Source organism: Mastigoproctus giganteus, chromosome 10, assembly GCF_048544385.1.
Source record: "Mastigoproctus giganteus isolate SK-2022 chromosome 10, ASM4854438v1, whole genome shotgun sequence".
NCBI classification, from domain to species: domain Eukaryota; kingdom Metazoa; phylum Arthropoda; class Arachnida; order Uropygi; family Thelyphonidae; genus Mastigoproctus; species Mastigoproctus giganteus.
The window spans coordinates 220,878,256-220,901,045 of record NC_143584.1 but is presented as its reverse complement, the minus strand read 5'-3'; the positions used below and the strand labels follow the sequence as shown (position 1 = coordinate 220,901,045).

General features: G+C 36.6%; 1 protein-coding gene across 1 annotated transcript in view; it reads left to right on the top strand.

Annotated features, from left to right (window-relative positions):
• The window catches only part of LOC150079949 (RNA polymerase-associated protein CTR9 homolog), a 243,782-nt gene that overhangs the window by 59,219 nt on the left and 161,773 nt on the right, over positions 1 to 22,790 (top strand). The window contains exons 6-7 of the mRNA XM_090383623.1: positions 3,264 to 3,459; positions 21,071 to 21,298. Of these exons, the coding sequence (XP_090239749.1) occupies positions 3,264 to 3,459; positions 21,071 to 21,298 (424 nt within the window). The remainder of the gene's footprint in view (positions 1 to 3,263; positions 3,460 to 21,070; positions 21,299 to 22,790) is intronic.

Sequence of the window (22,790 nt, the reverse complement as noted above, 5' to 3'; positions counted from 1 at the left end):
TTGCGGGACGAATTAATTGCGTTAATCGAGGCCCGCCTGTACATTCAGCATTATATGTCATGCAGAGTGGCGTTTTATTTAACCTGGCAGTAGTGGCAGGTCATCCGACAGAAAATAACATTCCTCTTAATTAATGATTAAAAATCTTAAATTTTTTTCCACTTTCCTAAATATAGTCAAACTTTTGCTGCAGTTGTTTCTGAAGTGATTTTTTTTATGGTTTTTGCACAGAAATTTTGTGTGAGAACATGTGAGGTGACTGCCTGTCTTTGCAACTGTGTAGCTTTTTACTAATTTTGCTTAAAGAATAGTGCTGATGCTGTCTTTGTTTATAGCTTCATGTTATTTGTTTTTCTTCTTCAACTAGTTCAGTAAATATCTACAGTCTTACCCTAGTTGTTCTTGAAAGTTTTATTGTTTTTGCATAGTAAAGATGGGAAAATGAAACCCCATATCCTTTCCAGACAGTCCCTATTTTGTGGGAAGCAGACACATAGATTCAGATTTTGCTTGCTGTGAAAAGCACCAAATTTGAAATAAATCTGAAATGGAAATAACTAATAGTATTGAATATATATAATGTTTTTTTAATACTACACTGGGGTACAGAATTTAAGGACCAGTCAGATTTTCACCTGTAGCTTCTCATAGGAGTGGCCTGGATATGGGAAAAGCATACCAAAGGAACCTCGTGAGGTACAGAAATGATGAAGGAAACAACACCGACACAACAACAGAAACAACGGTACAGAGGGACTTTATTCAAAAATGGCAACATAGCACTGGCTGCCATGATACAGGTGCATCACTGCCAAAGATAGAATGAAGGGAAGAGGTGGTCCTCAGTAGGAGATATGGCCACCCCTAATGTCGATGCTGGCTTTGCACTGCCTGTCCATACTTAGAACAATTTTGTTGATAAGTTCTTGCAGTAACATCCATTACTCTGTCGGCACCATCTTCAACTGGTGAACATTTTCTGGTGGGTGTGGATGTGCCATTAGGTATCTCCCCAGAGTATCCCATATGTGTTTGATGGGATTTAGATCGTAGGAAATGGGCAGGCCAATCCATGTGAACAATGTCCTCACTTTGCAAAAGTATATCAACAACTGCAGTGCGATAGGGTGTGGCGTCTTCATCTATAAACATGAACTTGGGGGCAATGGCACCTCGGAACAGATGCATATGGGGAAGGATTACTTCAGTATCGTGTACAACCTTCCAGTATCTGGAGTTGTGTAGGTCCATCCAAGATAATGCTTCCCCAGACAAGAACACCTCGACTGCCATATCGATCGCTTTCAGTGATGTTTGTGGGGCGATACTGTGTGCCAACCTCTTGCTAGATTAGCTGACGTCCAGAATCGCTGCTGAGACTTAATCTACTCTCATCTGTAAAGAGTACCTTAAGTAAAGATTTTGTGGTTGTAAACTTTAGAAATAATGTTGGTCCTTAAGTTTTGAACACCAGTGTGTTTGTATATATGATTAGCAAAATCATATACACAAATATATGTGCGTGCATCTGTTTGTAATTTCACGCACCTATTAACAGCCAAACTGGAAAATGTTTTATGTAATTTTCATCAGAATTAATTTTTTTTTTGTTTTTTTGAAATAAAAGGTGTAAAATGTAATGTTTTAAAATTAAATTTATTTCATTAAAACTGAAAAAGTACATACAGCAATACTGCACTCCATTAAGAAAAGATGAAAAATACTGGCATTGTTTAAGCAGAATTTTAAAAAATTCAAAATATTTTCCAGAAATTAAAAAGAAAGTTTGGCACCTCTCAGATGATCTGCCACCATATTTTTCTACAATTTGGGCAGCAGCACCACCACTGCTGGGCAACATTCAGTTATATCCATTATTGTGTAGTGTATTTGCATATTCAGGCCAATTTGCATATTCTGTGTGCTGAAAAACCATGAAAAACTCATGATCTTACTCTTTCCACTTGACACTGGCTTTCTGCAGCATTGATTGAAGTTGTAAATTCCTCCAGTCATTGAAATTCATTCAAACCTAGACCTCTTCAAATGATAATGATTGCAGGAAGCAATGTATTGTGCTGACTAAGCTGCATTAAACTCTGCATACATTTCATGCAGTGCAAGCAAAAGACCGTGATTCATAGGAAAATTTTAAACAATTTCCCTGAGCTAAAGTATCCTCAATTTTCCTGAGCCATATGTTTTGGTTCTGTAATCCAAGGCATAATTTTAGTTAAAAAATTAAATTAAAACTATAGCATTGTGCTCCAGTACTACACTATTGTGGTAGTACTGGGATGCAGTGCTGTAGTGATATATAATATACATGATATGTAAGTACAGCAGTAATACATTACATTTATAAAATAACTTGTGTTATTGTTATATTCATCTCCAGTACTCTTTTATACCATGAAATGATGCCAAAATATTCCAGTTATTTCACCATGTCAAAACCCTACATTTCACATTTCATGGATATATTTCATCAAGGTTGTTCAGACCTTTGCAGTGCCTATTTCCCAGTGATTATACCCCAGAAAGGTCAAAACCATGTTATTGGTAATTGTGCATACACTTTAAATAAATAGCAATATACTTCTCCATTGGAACAGTGCTCTTTTATTTAGATTAGTGCAATACCAAGGCAACTCATGGTGAAGTGCCTCCAAAATATGAGATTGATGCTCTAAATAGCAAACTAGTTTCTAGTTGTATGTACAGAATAAGGCTATGCCCATTACTTGTACAATAAAATTCCAAATTAACTTAAAAAGTGAATGAATTGACCAACTAAAAGATTGTTTAATCAGTAATTCTGCAAAGTTGATCCAAATTTTATTTCATTTGCTAATTCTGCTCAATGAATTTAAGCTAATAGCATTTATTTCCCCTCAGACTTTTAGATTTCTTGTTTTAAATGCAGTTTAGTTGTTACAAGAGGTTCTTTTTGAGTGCAGTTTTTAATGTATTTCCACTTGCTGTGTTTTAGGGATAACCTTTTGTATTCATTTTCATACCAACTTACTGATTGATTATTAAATGAATTCATAAAATATTTTGTTACAGTAATTTTAAATTGAACTTGCCATGTTGATCTGTTTTAAGAAATAAAAATTATTCTTTCTCTAACTCATTTCGAGATGAAATTATCTCGAAAAGGGTACTTTTTATTAAACTTTTTAAATTTATTTGTATACCAGAAGTGAAATGTTTATGTGGAAACAATTTTTTTATTTTTTTTTTCCCTTCTCATTTCATAGGTTGGCTTTTGAACGAGCCCTACATTTAGATCCAAGATGTGTGGGTGCCTTAGTAGGGTTAGCAGTTTTGGAATTAAATCAGAAAACACCAGAAAGCATTAAAAATGGAGTAGAGATGTTATCTAAAGCATATAGCATTGAATCTACAAATCCTATGGTGCTTAATCATTTGGCTAATCATTTTTTCTTTAAAAAGGTATGATTATGCTTTAATCTCAAATTGATTCATTGATATTTAATCTAATTTGAAATATTAATGCAGTGGTTTTCAACATTTTTTTAATAACGGCATCCCTAAGTAATTTATTTTATATTGTGGCACCCCTACTCAATTTTCTGCCTGTTAGATCTGATTCTCTGTGTGTGTGTATATATATACATAATATTAAAAAAATATATGTTATTTATTATAATAATATAATTATAAAAATTTACATTTCATAATACAAATTATATATATACAGTATATAATTTTATTCTTTATATAGAGGCACTAAGTGAACATCAATTATAGATCACCACAAAATTAAAAAATAATAAGTTTAAGTAACTTAAACCTAAATTACGTGGCACCCCTGGAATGTTGTTGCGGCACCCCGGTTGAAAACCACTGTATTAATGGTTTCAAATGATGTTATAAATCTAACAAATGAGTGACCTTCAGCCTTTAGATGAAGTCATATTTTAGGTAGGTTTAAAGTTTATTTAAGCATTTCAAGTGCTATACATTTTGTACTGCACCCGAAAGTCATCTTAGGAAACTTTAACTCTGTCAGGAATGGAAAGTTAAAAATTTAGTGGCAGTTTAGATATTTCTATATGAGACTTTGATACTTTTAAGGGGCCAGAGGAGAAAAGACAAAATTCCACTAGATTACACACCTTGAAAAAAGGCAATTTTTTTTAATTACAGTACTTGCGTTGATACAGAGATGTAGGTGGGACAAGGAGAGGACAAGATGAAAAGGGAGGTGCACAATAAAGGTATTACCATTTGCATACATTTATCTGAATATGGACAGTAAACCAATAAAGTGTACCATCAGACTCTAGACTATAAATCTTGTTCATGCAGAATTTTCTGTTAACTAAAATGTTTTTGATATAAAGTTGCCAGTAGTAAGGTACCTTTTACAATCTGTTGTTGAAAGTGGAAATCAGTAACACTGTTTCACAAACTCAGAAGCTCCTCAGCCCTCTGACACAAAATCCACTTGATGGAGCATGTAGCTAATTTGGGTTACGATATCATCTAGTGAGGAGAGGACAAGATGAAAAGGGAGGTGCACAATAAAGGTATTACCATTTGCATACATTTATCTGAATATGGACAGTAAACCAATAAAGTGTACCATCAGACTCTAGACTATAAATCTTGTTCATGCAGAATTTTCTGTTAACTAAAATGTTTTTGATATAAAGTTGCCAGTAGTAAGGTACCTTTTACAATCTGTTGTTGAAAGTGGAAATCAGTAACACTGTTTCACAAACTCAGAAGCTCCTCAGCCCTCTGACACAAAATCCACTTGATGGAGCATGTAGCTAATTTGGGTTACGATATCATCTAGTGAGGAGTTTGGGTCTCCCCCCCCCCCCCCCCGCCTGTTGGAGCATACTGACCGAGTTATGGAAAAACATGTTAAACTATGTCTTGGAAGTTTAAAATTTTGTTCAGATTTAACACTTTGACCTACTACTCCCAGAATATACCAGTTTGAAACTACATTTTTTTATATTTTTACAAAAAACTCAGAAGGGAAAAGGTTAATACGAATCATTGGCATAAATTTAGTACTCTCAAGGACATAAGAAATGAAGTTTATGACAGTGTAAATACAAGCATGGTGCAAAATATAGTGACAGTGTAAGTGACATGATTTGGGAACCACAGTGACACTCTGATTGATTTCAATAATGTGACAATTACTGTAAAGTGGAAGATGTGTTTGTAAATGATTTATATATTGCATATACACTGATGCTAAGAGTACAGTAAACAGATTCTATGGATTTAAAGTATTGGTTAAGTCATCAAATGTGAACATTGTAAGGATACTGAAACATGGTACCACTCAGACATTAGCATTAGTAGAGGCATATGATGCAAGAAAGCGAGCTTATGCAGCATCAGCCAAAAAAAAAAAAAAAAAACTTCGTTTTCACCCCTCTGTTTGTTCGAAATACCTGTCCAGCTGAGCCTTAAATTTATTTAGGCTATCAACTTCCACAACAAAGGATGGAAGTCTGTTCCACCAACCAACTACCCGCTGGCTAAAGGCAAACTTCTGCACATCTATCCTACATCTGTCTTTCCTCAATTTGAATTTATGCCCTCTCAGGTGATTATTCTGAGCAAGAGGAAGAGTCCCATCAGCATTGAGCCTGCTCAAACCATTCAAGGCTTTTATACACCTCTATCAGATCACCTGGCAGGTGCCTAGTCTCCAGACACTGTAATGAGGGATGCAGAATTTGAATATGGTCAGTACACTGCGAACAGAAAGGACAGACAGGACAATGGTGGTGGAGGGAGTGGTAATGTTCTTGGGTAACATGCACATTGAATCAGAGACAGTGCTCCCAGTTGATGTGGTTGGTCAGTGCAATGGTGAGTCAATTTGGTGTGACATAAGCACTGTAAAAACAAAAATGAGAGTAGAAGTATGTTATAGGCCAAATGATTGTGATGAATATAATGAACAATTAGAAATAGAGTGGGCTAGCAAACCAGAATGTCTTATATTGGGGAATTTTAACTTTCCAGATATTGAATGGAACTTATGGGTTAGTCACTCACACAGTTTCAGAAATTTTATTGGTTAACTGGATGACTTTTCTACAGCAGCATGTTCGAGAAGCAACAAGGAAAAGCACTATACTTGATTTGATTATGAGCAGTGACTCTTCATACATTAGGAATCTTCGGATAAAGGAATCACTAGGTGGCTGTGATCTTATATATATTGATGTGGAATTTACTTAAAGATGTTACTGCTATCAAGGGTAATAGGAAGGGATCTTGCTTTCATAGAGATGTCTACAATGGCCTTAGACGGTTTTTAAATTCTTTTCAGTAGAACCAACTGATAATGTTACCAACTGCAAATTCTAAATAGAAAGCATACAGAGAAGTAATCATAGAAGCGGCTAAGCTTTTTATACAAACTAAGTGATACTGTTCAGTATTTAGGCCTAATCCTTAATGGATGTCAGAATAAACAAATGAGATTAATGGCAGAGAATTAAAATGCATGGGATGATTAGATTATCAGAGAGCATAGAAACCTATCTCAATTACAAACTAGTCTATAATCAGGTCATTATCTGGGCAAACTTAAGGCAGATAATGAGAAATCATTAACTAATAATGCAAAGAAAAGTAGCAAAGAATTCTTTGCTTATGTTAATGCTAGATTGAAAAGGATGGAACATATTGGCCCACTAGATTTGAATGATGAAACTATTGATATATTTCTTGTATGTATATAAGTTATAACTTACATACCAAGTTGTAAATGATTTTGTAATAACTGAGAAGAAAATGGAAGAGAAATTTCTGAAGCTAAAAGTAAGTAAATTACTCAGCTGGTGGAGTACATCCAATTATATTAAAAGAAGCAAGAAGAGAGGTAAACAAACCTTTAGCCATAATTATGAGAGCATCTTTGGATTTAGGACAGGTTCCTATAGATTACAGATTTGCATATGCTTCTCCTAAATGGACACTACTCTACGTGGACTAATGTTATTAGCCGAGTCCCCCCTCCAGGGTTCGGCGTTGGACCCATTGTTGTTTTGTGTATTTATCTATGATATCGATAAAGGTAAATCAAGCTTGATGTCTAAGTTTGAAGATGATACAAAGGTTGGCAGGATTGTTAATGACAGTAAAGACAGTATGCTACTGCAACAGGATCTAGAAAAGTTAGGCTGATGGGCAACGTAGAAGTGGCAACTGAAGTTTAACATTGACAAATGCAAAGTACTCCATATGGATAGCAGTAACCCAAGAGAAATGTGCCAACTGTGTGGTACTACACTCAGGGAGGTGGAGAATGAAAAAGACCTGGGGGTAATTGTGCAGTCAGATATGAAGTTCTCTGAGTAGTTCAGATGGGCTGCCAGAGCAGGTCATGTAGTTTTGTCAATGATATATAGGAATTTTGCTAGCAGAGACAAGGAGGTGATTATCCCTTTGTATAAGGCAATGGTCAGGCCACATCTTGAGGCCTCATTTTATGAAGGATGTAGAGCTGCTAGAACAAGTACAGAGAATGGCAACAAGATTGGTGAGAGGAACAAAGGGGTGCACTTATGAAGAAAGGCTTAAGTTCTGCAAGTTGCAGCATCTAGAGACTAGGCACCTGTGAGGTGACCTGATCAGTGTATTATAAGGCCTTGAATGGTTTGAGCAGGCTCAATGCTGTCGGGATACTTCCGCTTGCTCAGATTAAGAACCTGAGGGGGCATAGATTCAAATTAAGGAAAGACAGTTGTAGAATAGATGTGTGGAAGTTTGCCTTTAGCCAGCGGGTAGTTGATTGCTGGAACAGAGTTCCATCTGTTGTGGAAGTTGATAGCTTAAATAAATTTAAGGCTGAACTAGACAAACATTTGGAGTGACTGGATGGGTGAAATGGTTTTTTTTTTTTTTTTTTTGGCTGATGCTATATAAGCTTGCTTTCTTGCATCATGTGCCTCAACTAATGCTAATGCTATTCACAAAGGGAGTGGCATGGAATCAAAGGGTAAAGTGAGAAATTACAGACCTGTAAGCTTGACTTCAGTTCCTAGGAAAATAATGGAGTAGTCAGTAGTTAAAAAAGGATTGCAGGATTATCTTTGATAGGAATGCAGTTATACAGAAATCACAGCATGGATTTGTGAAGAGAAAATCTTGTATGGTCAATCTGATTAGCTATTATGTTGGAATATGTTAAAGGAAATGGATGTAAAGAAGTAATTTTGACATCGTATATTTAGATTCCAACTGGGATTTTGACACTGATCCACATGAAAGATTGCAGTATGAATTGAACAATGTGTCATCATTAGTGGCAGAAGAGAGGGTGGTTATAAATAGGCACTGCTCTTCTTGGACTAATGTTATTAGTGGAGAGTCTGTCAGCATTCAGTGCTGTGCCCCTTATTGTTTTTGATATTTATTGATGAAGACACATCAAATTTAATATCTAAGTTTGCTAATGATACAAAAGTTGGCAGGGTGGCTAATGACAGAAATTAGCATATACTATTGCAATAAAACGTAGAAAAAATTAGGCAGATGGGGGGGTGAAAAAAGATTTTTTTTTTTAAATCGTTTTTCAAAATTTAGGTTTAACTTTAATTGATTTTTTAATTAATTTTTTAAATTGTTTTTTGAATTTTAGTTAACTATTGATATCAACGTAGAATGTATTGAGCACCATAGCTCTGGTATATACTATCAAATTCATATTTTAAAGTCTTGTTGACTATTTCATTCACTTTCTTTCTCTCCAGACATAACCTATCGATACACGCGATTATGGAAGATTTTTTGAACATTTTGGTGCAAAATTACATTAGATTAGATTAACATTTAAGATACTCAGCCCAAATTTACCAAGGAAGGAAAATCGTTTATCAAAATTTAGGTTTAACTTTGATTTTTTAAAATTGTTTTTCGAATTTTAGTTAATTTTCGAATTGCGTTCAATTGATTTTTTACTGTAATCATTTGTGTTAACCTTGAAATAAATTGCTCTTATTCTTCTACAAATATTGATATCAACATAGAATGTATTGAGCATCATAGCTCTGTTATATACTATCAAAGGAATAGTAATAGCATTCTCCATATGGTGCAAGGAAGCCACTAGCAAAAAAAAAAAGAAGCATGATGCGAATCCATTGGAACAAGCATAGGGCCGAGCAACACAATTAGTTAAGAACACAAAGGGTACATCCGTGAAAAACTACAATTCTGTAAATTGTAGCACTTGAAAACTAGACATCTGCAAGGAGACCTGAGTGAGGTGTTCAAGGCTTTAAATGAATGGAGTAAAGTAAATGCTAGTGGTATCCTTATTTTTTCTTGGACAACACATATAGAGGAAAACAAATTTAATAAAAAAATTTAAAAATTAAAATAAAAAAAAAAAAAAATTTAATATTAAATAAAACACGGATGGCTGCACGATCTATGTTTCAAAATTTCACTCAGAGAGCGATTGATTTATTGTGGGAACAAACCTCTCTGGTGTTATGGGAGTGGATAGTTTGAATAAATGTAATGAAGAATTCAACAAATTATTAGATATCCTAACTTGACTGATTATGAGAACGTGAAGAGATTTATGAAGGTGATTAGTATTAGCATCAGTAGTGGCAAATGATGCAAGAAAGCAAGCTTGTTCAGCATCAGGAAAAAAAAAAAAAAGACTACGACACCTCCCATTTTACTTATTCATTCCCTGCAATAGTTTGACTAGTTCTTCTTCCTTGAATTTATTTAAGCTGCCACCTTCCACAATACATGAAGTTCACTCCGGTAATCAACCACCAGCTGGCTAAAGGCAAACTTCTGTAAATCTATTCTGCAATATCCTTCCCCAATTTTAATTTTTGCCCCTTCATACGTGCAGTCTGAGCAGGAGGAAGAATTCCATTAGCATTGAGCTTGCTCAATCCACTCAAACCTGGTAGCCCAAAGGTTGCGGGTTCGAATCCCACCTCGGGCTTGGATCAAAGTACTGCAAAAAAACCCTTAGGGGGTGCATTATGGCCACAGAAGCCAATGCGCCAACAACTACCAAAAAAAAAAAAAAAAAAAAACCACTCAAAGCCTTAAACACCTCAATCAGATCACCTCGCAGGTGCCTAGTCTGCAGAACTGAAGCCTTTTTTGGTAAGAGCACCCCTTTGTTTTACTCACCCATCTCATTGCCCTTCTCTGTACTTAGCATTAGCATTAGTAAAGGCATATGACGCAAGAAAGCAAGCTTATTCAGCATCAGCCAAAAAAAAACAAAAAAAAAAAAAAAAACACAACCACTACTCCCATTTCACCTCTCCGTTCGTTCGAAATACCTGTCCAGCTGAGCCTTAAATTTGTTTAGGCTATCAACTTCAACAACAAGTGATGGAAGTCTATTCCACAAACCAACTGCCCGCTGGCTAAAGGCAAATTTCCACACATCTATCTGACGTCCGTCCTTCCTCAATTTGAATTTATGCCCTCTCAGGTGATTATTCTGAGCAAGAAGAAGAATCCCATCGGCATTGAGCATGCTCAAGCCATTCAAAGCCTTATACACCTCTATCAGATCACCTCGCCGATGCCTAGTCTCCAGACTCTGTAATTTGCAAAACTTAAGCCTTTCTTCGTAAGAGCAACCCTTTGTTCCATTCACTAATCTTGTTGCCCTTCTCTGTACTCGTTCCAGCAGCTCTACATCCTTCTTGAAATGAGGCCTCCAGAGCTGTATACAGTACTCAAGGTGTGGCCTGACCAATGCCTTATACAAGGGAATGATCACATCCCTATCCCTGCTAGAAAAATTCCTGTATATCATTGACAAGACACCATGAGTTACTCTTGCAGCTCGTCTGCACTGCTCAGAGAACTTCATATCTGCCTGCACAATTACCCCCAGGTCCTTTTCATTCTCTACCACTGTCAGTGTAGTACCACAGAGTTGATACGGTCATCTGGGGGTTGCTATTTCCCATATGTAGTACTTTACATTTGTCAATGTTAAACTTCATTTGCCACCTCTCAGCCCATCTGCTCAACCTTTCCAGATCCTATTGCAGCAGCATAGCATCAGTAGTGTCCTTAACAACCCTGCCAACCTTTGATCGTCTGCAAACTTGGACATTAAGCTTGATATACCATCATCAATATCATTTATAAATACAGAAAACAACAATGGACCCAACACTGAACCCTGAGGAACTCCACTAATAACATTAATCCACGTTGAGCAGTGTCCATTGATTACCACTCTCTGTCTTCTGCCACTCAACCATCCCTTTATCCATAGCAGCAATTTGCCTCCAATGCCACACTGCTCCAATTTGTGCAGCAGTCTTCCATGTGTAACAGTATCAAAAGCCTTTCTAAGATCCAAATATATAATATCAAAGTTATTCCCTGCATCCAGTTCTTTTGTGACTACATCATAGTATCCAATCAAATTGGTCAGACAAGACCTGCCCTTAACAAAACCATGCTGTGTCTGAGCTATAACTGAATTCTTGTCTAGATGATCCTGCAGTGCTTCTTTAACCAGTGCCTCCATTAATTTTCCTGGAACCGAAGTTAAACTAACAGGTCTATAATTACTTGTGTCAGCCTTTGATCCTCCCTTGTGGGGTTACAAATTGGGGTTACATTTGCACATCTCCAGTCTATGGGTCCAAAGAAGCTCTCATAATTATGGCTAGGGGTTTGCTTACTTCCTTTGCTGCCTCCTTTAATATAACTGGATATATCCCATCCACCCCGGGTGCCTTTTTTATGTTTATCCTCAACAATTTCTCCTCCACTTTCCTCTCAGTTATTAGAAAATCGTCTAGCTCACTGCCAATGTTTACTTCACCTACGACATTCCCCTTCCTGTATAACTCCTCATGTGTGAATGTAGATGCAAAATACTTGTTTAGATTGTTAGCCACCTGAGCAGGATCCTCAACTGTTGAACCATCAACATCCAGTGGACCAATCTGATTCATCCCTTTCCTTCTTGAGTTTAAATAGGTAAAGAACTCTTTTCTGTTTTTCTTTGCATCCTTTGCCAAGGATTTCTCATAATCTGCCTTTGCCTGCCTAATCTCCTTTGTGACTTGGTTACAGACCAACTTATATCTATCATAGGCCTCCATGTCACCCATTAATTTGTATGTATCCCATGCATTTTTCTTCTCTGCCATATGTCTCATTAGTTCATCTGACAGCCATTTAGGCCCGAACCTTGAACAATATTTCTTGGTTGGTATGTAAAGCCTGGTAGCTTCCAAGGTTAGTTCCTTGAATGCTTCCCATTTTGAATTTGCTGTTGGTAACATCATCAGTTGGTCCCACTGTATAGAATTTAAATACCGTCTCAGACCATCATAGTCGCCTTTACGAAAGCAAAAACCCTTCCCTTTACCTTTGATGGTAGTTACCTCCTTGAGTAAATCCCACTTCAGCACACTGTGATCACTGCCACCTAGTGGTTCCTTTATTTGCAGATTCTTAATCCATGAAGAATCACTACTGATAATCAGATCAAGAGTATTACTCCCTCTAGTTGCCTCCCGAACATGCTGGTGTAGAAAACAATCATCTAATAAATCCACAAAACCCTTGCTAGTGTGTGAGTGACCAACCCACAAATTCCAGTCAATATCTGGGAAATTAAAATCCCCCATCATAAGACTCTCTGATTTACTGGCCCATTCTATTTCCCTGTACAGTATCTTATTATACTCATCAGAGTGATTAGGCCTATAGCAGACTCCTACTCTCAATTTTGATTTACCTATGCTTATGTCACACCAAACTGACTCGACACTGCCCTGTCCATCGATGTCGACTGGCTTCACTTCCTTGGATTTTATGTGTTTCTTAACTAATAGCATAACCCCTCCTCCCTTCCTATCCTGTCTATCCTTTCTGTAGACGTTGTACTCCCCAAATTCCAGTTCTGCATTCCTTATATCTGTGTGACACCACGTCTCTGATATCCCAGCAACTCTATATCCTCCCTGAAATGAGACCTTCAGACCTGTATGCAGTATGCAAGTTGTGGCCTGACCATTGCCTTGTACAATGGGATAATCACCTCCTAATCACTACTAGCAAAATTCCTGTATATCCTTGACAGAACCCCATGAGCTGTACTGGCAACCTGTCTATATTTCTCAGAGAACTTCATATCCGACTGCACAATTACCCCCAGGTCCTTTTCATTTTTCGTACCCTGAGTGTACCTTCATGTGTGTAGTACCACACAGTTGGTACGTTATGAAGAAATTGTCAAATTAAATTATTGAAAAGCAGTGATGAAAACATAAACAACAATAGAAGCTACTGAAACACTAAGAATAAAGTAAAAAGGATGTTCAATATTGGTTACTTAAATGTGAGATATTTCTAGATGGATATGAAAATAATCATAACCTTGTATATTGTGCTCCAGAATTTTGGCTAATGATGAAACAAAGCCCTCGAAGCTTAAAATCCATTTTGAATCCAAACATTAAGAATTAACACAAAAAACTGAATCATGACAAGAAAATGTTGCATTTTATTGCTATTTGTAGGGAAAATGTTGATCCTAAAAATGTATCATGCAAAGACTATAAGAGATCATACTTTGGTAGAGAACTTGATCAAATCTGTTGCATTTGTTCCACTGCAAAGAATACCATTAATAACCTGTCCCTTTTGAACAATACTGTTCAGCATTGAATAACAGCCATATCTGAAACTTTTGCTTGCTCACATCAGAACCAGTACTTTTCACTCCATCATGACAAGATGTTAACCATCTAGCATGTGTCATTATATGATGATATTAGTACAGATGGTGCTTTTGCAGTGATTTGTAAAATGAAGGGTCTGTTTGCATGTATTCAAGCTATTATACCATTAGTGGAGCAGTGAACTGTATTCATTGTGAACAGTGTATATTGAATCAGTGCATTATATTCATTGTGAAGCTCACTATGAAGAAGAATGCCAACTGGCTAAATTTAGAGTACTGGCTGAGGCAGTAAAAATTATAAATTATCAAAAGGTGTCCACTGAATGTTTTAATTTTTAAAGCCTTCGATGAAGAAATGGGATAAATATTCATGGGATGTACATTACAATTTTTTTAAGCTGATTTGTGTCTACCAGCACAACAGGAAAAACCATTTTGAGATACTCAGTTGTTTTGGTAATGGCTGGCAAGGTCCGACTGCATATAATCAAGCATTTGCACCATTGGCAATAGCAGTGAACTGCTACTGCCAGTGTGAACAACTCACTATGAAAAAGATGGAATGAGACAGTAAAAATTGCAAACTTCATAGAAGGTGTCCTCCAAGTCCTCCAAGTGTGTGCATTTTTAAAGCATACATTCAGAAGGCATGCAATAACGGGTTGGGGCATGAACACAAACTTCTTTTCCTTACTGAAGTTTGTTGGTTGCTACAGGTGAAATTGCCCATTCATGCCTTTTGAACTCTGTGAGATGAAAATCTAACTGCATGACAATGACTAACAAGTCTTTGACTTCTCAGACTAGAAACGGGATTTGTGCAGATTAGGAATCCATTCACAAACATGGGCTGCAATAAAGAAATCAATCAAAAGAAGTGGATAATCTTGTGAAGCTTTCATCAGACAGGTCACCAAGGTTGTTCAGTGAAGAAAGTTTGATGGCGTCATATGTGGAATAAGTATTGTGGACTTGCAGTCACAGCTCTGAAGCACCTACTGCCATTCCCAATCATATGCAACTGAGAATATTAGATTTTCAACATTTATGGTGGTGAAAACATGGGAAAGAAGTGCAAACCTGAAAAGTTCATGGAAACTTGGAACAAGACATTGCATTATTGGTGTATCATCAAAAGAAGTGTCACGTTTTTCATTAATATGATGGGTTTTTTTGTGTGTGTGTTGGCAAGCCTTGTAGGATCTTTTACCCTGACAATGTGGCTTGCAGAACAAAAAATTTGAGTAAAAGTTGGGAAAGGCAGTTCAGCCAAAAATATATGATACCAAGAGGGAGACGTATTTAACAAAAGAAGCAGGGTATTAGCAGCATGACATATTGATGCCTCAGAACTAGACAAACATTTGGAGTGAATGGATGGATGGGTGAAATGGGAAGGGTTTTTTTTTTTTTTTTTGCTGATGCTATATTACCTTGCTTTCTTGCATCATATTCCTCCTACTAATGTTAATGGTTTAAATATTTGCCTTACCTTACTTTACTGATCCTCTCTACAGTGACTTGCTTATGGAAATCTTATATTAATATTCATCAATATTACAACTAGAGTGCAAATTTTCTTGTAGATTGATATAGACTAATTAATAGCACTACAGTGGGGGCCCAACATCCGATGATAATTCGTTCCACAAAAACCCATTGCATGTTGAAAATATTGTTAAGTTTAAACCAATTGTTTTCCTGTAATTCATTCCCCAACAACACATAAAATAGGTATTTCTTACATGTTAAAAATTAGCAGTTGCACCATTAGTATTAGCATCAGTAGTGGCAAATGATGCAAGAAAGCAATCTTGTTCAGCATCAGCAAAAAAAAAAAAAAAAAAAAAAAGAAGACAACTCCCATTTACTTATTCATTCCCTCCAATAGTTTGGCTAGTTCTTCCTTGAATTTATTTAAGCTGCCACCTTCCACAACAATACACGAAGTTCGCTCTGGCAATCAACCACCAGCTGGCTAAAGGCAAACTTCTGTACATCCATTCTGCAACGTCCTTCCCCAGTTTGAATTTTTGCCACTTCATATGTGTATGTGCAGTCTGAGCAAGAGGAGGAATTCCATCAGCATTGAGCTTGCTCAATCCACTCAAAGCCTTAAACACCTCAATCAGATCACCTTAAAATTATCAGTTGCACCATTAGTATTAGCATCAGTAGTGGCAAATTATGCAAGAAAGCAAGCTTGTTCAGCATAAAAAAAAAAATAGTCATAATGTATATAAAAATAGTCATAAAACATCTTAAAATAAAAAACAAACAATAAATTAGCATTTTCCTTCGACTTGAAGTACAAAGCTGATGAAATCAATGGTGGAGTAGGTGGTGGTGGGACTCTATATCAAGCGTCAAGTATCTTTTCAGTCTTTTGTTTCTACTGGTAATGAAACTCTCCAAAGTGGAGTTTTTTACAACTTTTTTTTTGTACCTTTCTGAAGTAAGAAATTACTTCATCCTCCATTTTGCACATCATGAGTTCAGTGTTTTCAATGTCGGGGTGTTTTTATCACTTCTCTTAAAAGCTCACAACAAGAATGATAGTCTTCAACTCTTCAGCTGACACTTTTTGGTTGTCTTTTTCTTCCTCTTAGTGTCACTCTACAAATTGGAGCAGAATGGTATTAAGGGTAACTTGCCACAATGGATAAAAGGATGGTTGAGTGGGAGAAGACAGAGGATGGCAATTAATGGGTGCTGCTCTTCGTGGACTAATGTTATTAGTGGAGTCCCACAGGGTTCGGTGTTGGGTCCTCTGTTGTTTTTTATATTTATCAATGATATTGATGAAGATATATCAGGCTTAGTGTCGAAGTTTGCAGATGATACAACGGTTGGCAGGGTTGTTAATGACAGTAATGGCAGTGTGCTACTGCAACAGGATCTAGATAATTTGGGCAGATGGGCTAAGAAGTGGCAACTGAAGTTTAACCTTCACAAATGCAAAGTACCGCATATAGGTAGAAGTAACCCCAGAGAAACGTACCAACTGTGTGGTACTACATTTAAGGTGGTAGAAAATGAAAAAGACCTGGGAGTAATTGTGCAGTCAGATATGAAGTTTTCTGAACAATGCAGACAGGCTGCCGGGGCAGGTCATGGGGTTTTGTCAATGATATATAGGAATTTTGCTAGCAGGAAAAGGAGCTGATTGTCCCTCTGTGTAATGCAATGGTCAGGCCACGCATTGAGTACTGCGTACAGGTCTGGAGGCCTCATTTTAGGAAGGATGTAGATTTGCTTGAGCGTGTACAGAGAAGGGCAACAAGATTGGTGAGGGGAATGACGGGATCCTCTTACCGAGAGAGGCTTAAGTTCTGCAAATTGCAGTGTCTGGAGACTAGGCACCTGCGCAGTGATCTGATTGAGGTGTATAAGGCCTTGAATGGGTTGAGCACGCTGAATTCTGATGGGATCCTTCCACTTGTTCAGATTACAAACCTAAGGGGGCAAAAATTCAAATTAAAAAAAGACAGACGTAGAATAGATGTACGGAAATTTGCCTTTAGCCAGTGGGTCGTTAATTGCTGGAACAAACTTCCATCTGTTATTGTGGAAGTTGATAGGTTAAATAAATTTAAGGAGGAACTGGACAGGCATTTGGAGGGAATGGTATGGTTTTTTTTTTTTTTTTTTTTTTTGGCTGATGCTGCATAAGCTCATACACTTGCTTTCTTGCATGACATGCCACTACTACTACTCTCCATAATTTTCTCCAAACTCTTGTAGCTCCTCTGTTGTTAGCTCATGCCCATGAGCGTCAATAACTTCCTCCACATCCTCTTCACCAACTTCTAGACCCATTGATTTTTCAAGAGTGACAATATCATTTGTCAAATCACCATCATCTTCAAATCCATCAACATTATAGATAATTAAAGGCCAGATAGTTTTCAAGGCTGAATTTAAGCACCTGGTGGAAACATCATTGCAAGGACTTAAAATCAGCCTCACACAATCCAGCATGTTTAACTTCGACCTCCAAAAATCTCTGAGGGTGAGAGCATTTTGATAGAGGTCGGTGTAAAAAAACTTGCGAACATTTTCGTGGTGTAGCTTTTCTTGAAGTTTGCAATCACTAGCTGGTCCATTGCTTGAAGAAGAAGAGTGGTGTTGGGCAGCAAAAATTTGACTTGAACAGTCAAATTGTGCCTCAAGAGATTGAACAAGGTTGGGATCATAGCCTGGTGCATTATCCAGCAGGAGCAGTGCCTTCACAGGAAGCTTTTCTTGTTACTGCACCAAAATGCTCCCAACATGCCTTTGTCGACCTTTTGTTGTTTAAATACATTTCTACAGTTAAATACAGTACTCTGGGGGTATTAGAGTAAGGCTTCAGCATAAAATCCAAGAGGCACCCAAAAGGAGATTGAGTCTATCTTTCATAAGCTTATTCCCAAGTAAACTAGTCTCATCCTCAGTGATGTATGTTCTCCTGGGAATTCACTTCTAGAAGAGGCCGATTTCATCAATGTTAAAAACCTGGTGGGTAAGATAATCCTCCTGATCAACAAACACTTGGAATTCAATTTTAAAGGTCTCAGCTGCTTTTTTTTTTTTTTGATCAGTACTGGATGCCTCCCCATGCCTTTTAACACTTTTGACATTTGCCCTTTTTTTTGAAGCCCTCAAACCAGCCACTGCTGGCTTTAAAGTCTTCTAAGCACACAGCACTTCCACTGATTGATGGAGCTTTAAGTTTCAGATTGTCATAGATCTGAAATAATCGTACGAGCGATTTTCCACGCGCCACATGTTGAACAATAAAAAAGGTGCTAATTGGTTGAAAACAATTGTACGAGTGATATTCCATGCGGCATGTGTCTGAAAATTTACACCCATGTATCGTTCCAGCTATTGGAAAGCTATCGGTATTTGCAAATATCATCGGTCCTTAAAATAAAAGATATATCTGTTTGAAAGGTATGGAAAGTATATCGGTTCCTGAAAATATCGATGTTGACGTCATCGTAAGTTTAGGCCCCACTGTATTTTGCTGCACCAAAAGTTTTGAAAGAACCATGGTGTTTTATGTTGCTATTTTATTATATATTCAGACAGGAAATTATGTTATTATTCTTCAAAATACATTTGAAGGGAAGGTGCTTATCAAGTGAAATTTATATTAACCCTTTGTAGTCCAGTGTCATGTCTCACACACTGTCATAAAATTTCTCTTCCAGTCCAATGTTGCATCAAATGTACCTTTCTGTTTTGCTAATTATATAGCTTGTTTTCTCACTCTTCTGGTGTAATTATTGAACTGTCTCCTATTTATATTTCATATAATCAGTTTGATGAACTAATTGAATGTTTACATTCAATTATTAACAGCTGCTGGCTGTAGTTTTTCTTTCTGTATTCAAAAAGTGTTTAATCATGCCATCAACATCTCGTAAAGGCCTTTCTGATGAAGAAATTTAGAAATTGTTAGAACTGATTCAAAATTTGATTTACTTTTGACCAATATGATGATCATGTTATTTTTGATCCCGATGACCTGTCAACCAATGCTAGTGTGGAAAATTGGAGACCAAGCAAGGTAAATATATTTCATTCAAACATCATTTACCTTGATGATGTTTGTTGTCAGATCCTCATCGAACTATGAAGTTCTTTTGATTAATTCAAATATTCCAAAACTAAACTTGAATATAGTAATAGTAATAGAGGCATGTGATGCAAGAAAGTAAGCGTACGAGCTTATGTAGAATCAGCCAAAAAAAAAAAAAAAAAAATTCACACAACCATTCCCTCTAAAAGTTTGTCCAGTTCCTCCTTGAATTTATTTAAGCTATCAACTTCCACGACAGATGGAAGTTTGTTCCAGCAATTAACCACCCGCTGGCTAAAGGCAAATTTCCGCACATCTATTCTACAACTCTCTTTCCTCAATTTGAATTTATGCCCCCTTAGATTCATAATCTGAGCAAGTGGAAGAATCCCATCAGAATTCAGTGTGCTCAACCCATTCAAGGCCTTATACACCTCAATCAGATCACTGCATAGGTGCCTAGTCTCTAGCCACTGCAATTTGCAGAACTTAAGCCTCTCTTGGTAAGAGGATCCCTTCATTCCCATCACCAATCTTGTTGTCCTTCTCTATACACACTCAAGCAAATCTACATTCTTCCTAAAATGAGGCCTCCAGACCTGTACGCAGTACTCAAGGTGTGGCCCAACCATTGCCTTATACAAAAGGATAATCACCTCCTTTTCCCTGCTAACAAAGTTCCTGTATATCATTGACAAAACCCCATGACTTGCTCTTGCAGCCTGTCTGCATTGCTCAGAAAACTTCATATCTGACTGCACAATTACTCCCAGGTCTTTTTCATTTTCTTCCACTCTAAGTGTATTTCATTTTCTACCACCCACACAGTTAGTAAACTCAAAAATAAATAATTTTTCAAGGAACTCATATTCAGTACTCTTTTTGAGCTGGACCAGAATGGAGAGACTGAAATAATTCTGGACTGCAAAGGGTTAATTATTTATTGAGGAACTTAAGAGGTGGAAACCTGTATTCAAATACTTTTAACACTAAAATATATAATTTAGTTAATATTTCTGAATTCTTATTGAACCCTATCTTCAGACCAACTGAAGTTAAGAATCCAGAAATGTAATCAAATTGCATATTTTAAAAATTGTCGTTTGAGCATCTCAAATTAAAATTTTTAAATAATTTTGTATGGTAATAGTGTCCCTTCAAAATATATTTAATTGATTTTATTTTATATGTATGTTTATGTTACTGTAAAAACCTGAAAATGGACTTGTATCAAAGTGAATTGATAAAAGTCTGAAATTTTTGTTATCTGACTGTATATTAAATGCTCTGAATACAGTGAATGTTGCCCAAGAAACTTTGTGAAGAGATCGAAAGTATGAATGAAATAAAACATGAAATTATCATTGTTTCCATTCACACACGCACTGTCTGATCATTACTTTTCTGAATTTTAAACAAGGGCAATGGGGAAGATATATTTTCCATCTCTGAAAGATTATTAGTAACAGTGTGAAAAGGAATGCAATGATAATTTCCTGCTTCATTCCCTTTTCTGATTTTTAAACAAGCATGCATGATTGTCTGTGTTACATGTTCACTGTAAATTGAACATAAGTGAATATGCTACCGAAACAACCTTGTGGGGATAGGAGATGCCTTTATTGAAAAATCAGAAAAGCAAATGAACCACTGATGTGAAACATTTTTTGATATTTTGGACTTTTACCAAAGCAATTTGGTAAATCCTACGATTTACTTTATTGGGTTAGTGACATTTATATTTTATTATTATGATTATTTATTTATTTATTTTTATTTAGGACTACACTAAGGTACAACATCTTGCTCTCCATGCTTTCCATAATACTGAAAATGAGGCCATGAGAGCTGAGAGTTGTTATCAGCTAGCCAGGGCCTTCCATGTTCAAGAAGATTATGATCAAGCTTTTCAGTATTATTATCAAGCAACTCAGTTTGCATCTCCTTCATTTGTGCTTCCTCACTATGGATTAGGACAAATGTATATATATCGAGGTGATACAGAAAATGTAAGTGTCATTTTTTACTCTTTTTTTTTTTTTTTTTTTTAAATGTATTATATCACTCAACTTGTACTGGTGGTTTGGGGTTAGTCATTAATATAAAAACATTGAAATGATAAGAGCGATTGACTGCTACTTGGTCATTGCTGTATTATGCAATCAATTTGCTGAACAGGTCTGTGTGTCTTTCTTGATCTACTGTTTAGACTCAATTAGAATTAATTACTGTTGTTGGCTTGAATTTATTCTGTATATCCTTTTCCATTATAAATGTATAGGGTTGTTCAAATGTAATATAGATTTTTAGAGTAAACAGTTGCAATGTGCATGAAAAAAATGACCATGCCAGTAGAAGAGGTAACAACACTCTCTAGGACTGCTGTATAAGTACAGGTATTAGCTGCCCAGTGGAGAGCCCGAAGAATAGTATCTGTGATTTGCCTAGATATGTCCAGATATGCCTAGCATACACTGATGCAAGTTTTGAGTGCAGAGGGTGAATATTTATTTTGTGAATGTTAACCAGTGAACTTTTTACACCAGTGGAGGATTGCATGGTAGCCAATTATGAGCTACTATACATGGCTACTTATGGTCTCCCATTAGTGTAAAAAAGTCACACAAGTCTGTCTGGTCTTACCTGCTCCATATCAAATACACAGTGCCATTTGAGAAACAGCTGTCAGTCCAGTGGTTGACTTAGTGCAGCCTATTTATCATGTAAATGGAAGTCAAGCAAAGCAAACGCCATACAGTTATTACTAATTTTACAAAATCCTGCTAGATTGACATTTGTTATGGAAAGTAGATGGTCTGTTGATGTTTAACTGAGGAACAGCATGATACACGTGGGTTTGTTTTATGGTTCCATCATTTATCTAATATATTTTTTGGATTGGATAAACAGTGGAATAGAGCAAGCCAAGACAGCGAAATGACCAAACAGCATAATGCACGATATTTTGTTATTAGCATTAGTTAAGGCATATGATGCAAGAAAGCAAGCTTATACAGCATCAGCCAAAAAAAAAAAAATTAAAAAAACCTGCCCATTTCACCCATTTGGTCACTCCAAATGTTTTTCTAGTTCAGCCTTAAATTTCTTTAAGCTTTCAACTACCTGCTAGCTAAAGGCAAACTTCTGCACATCTATTCTACACTGTCTCAAACTGTCTTTCCTCAGTTTGAATCTATGCCCCCTCAGATTCTTAATCTGAGCGAGTGGAAGTATCGTGTCAGCATTGAGCCTGCTCAAACTTTTCAAGGCCTCATACACCTCAATCAGATCACCTCGCAGGTGCCTAGTCTCCATATGCTGCAACTTGCAGAACTTCAGCCTTTCTTCATAAGTGCACCCCTTTGTTCCTCTCACAAATCTTGTTGCCCTTCTCTGTACTCGTTCTAGCAACTCTACATCCTTCCTGAAGTGAGGCCTCCAGACTTTTATATAGTACTCAAAGTGTGGCCTGACCATTGCCTTATACAAAGGGATAATCAC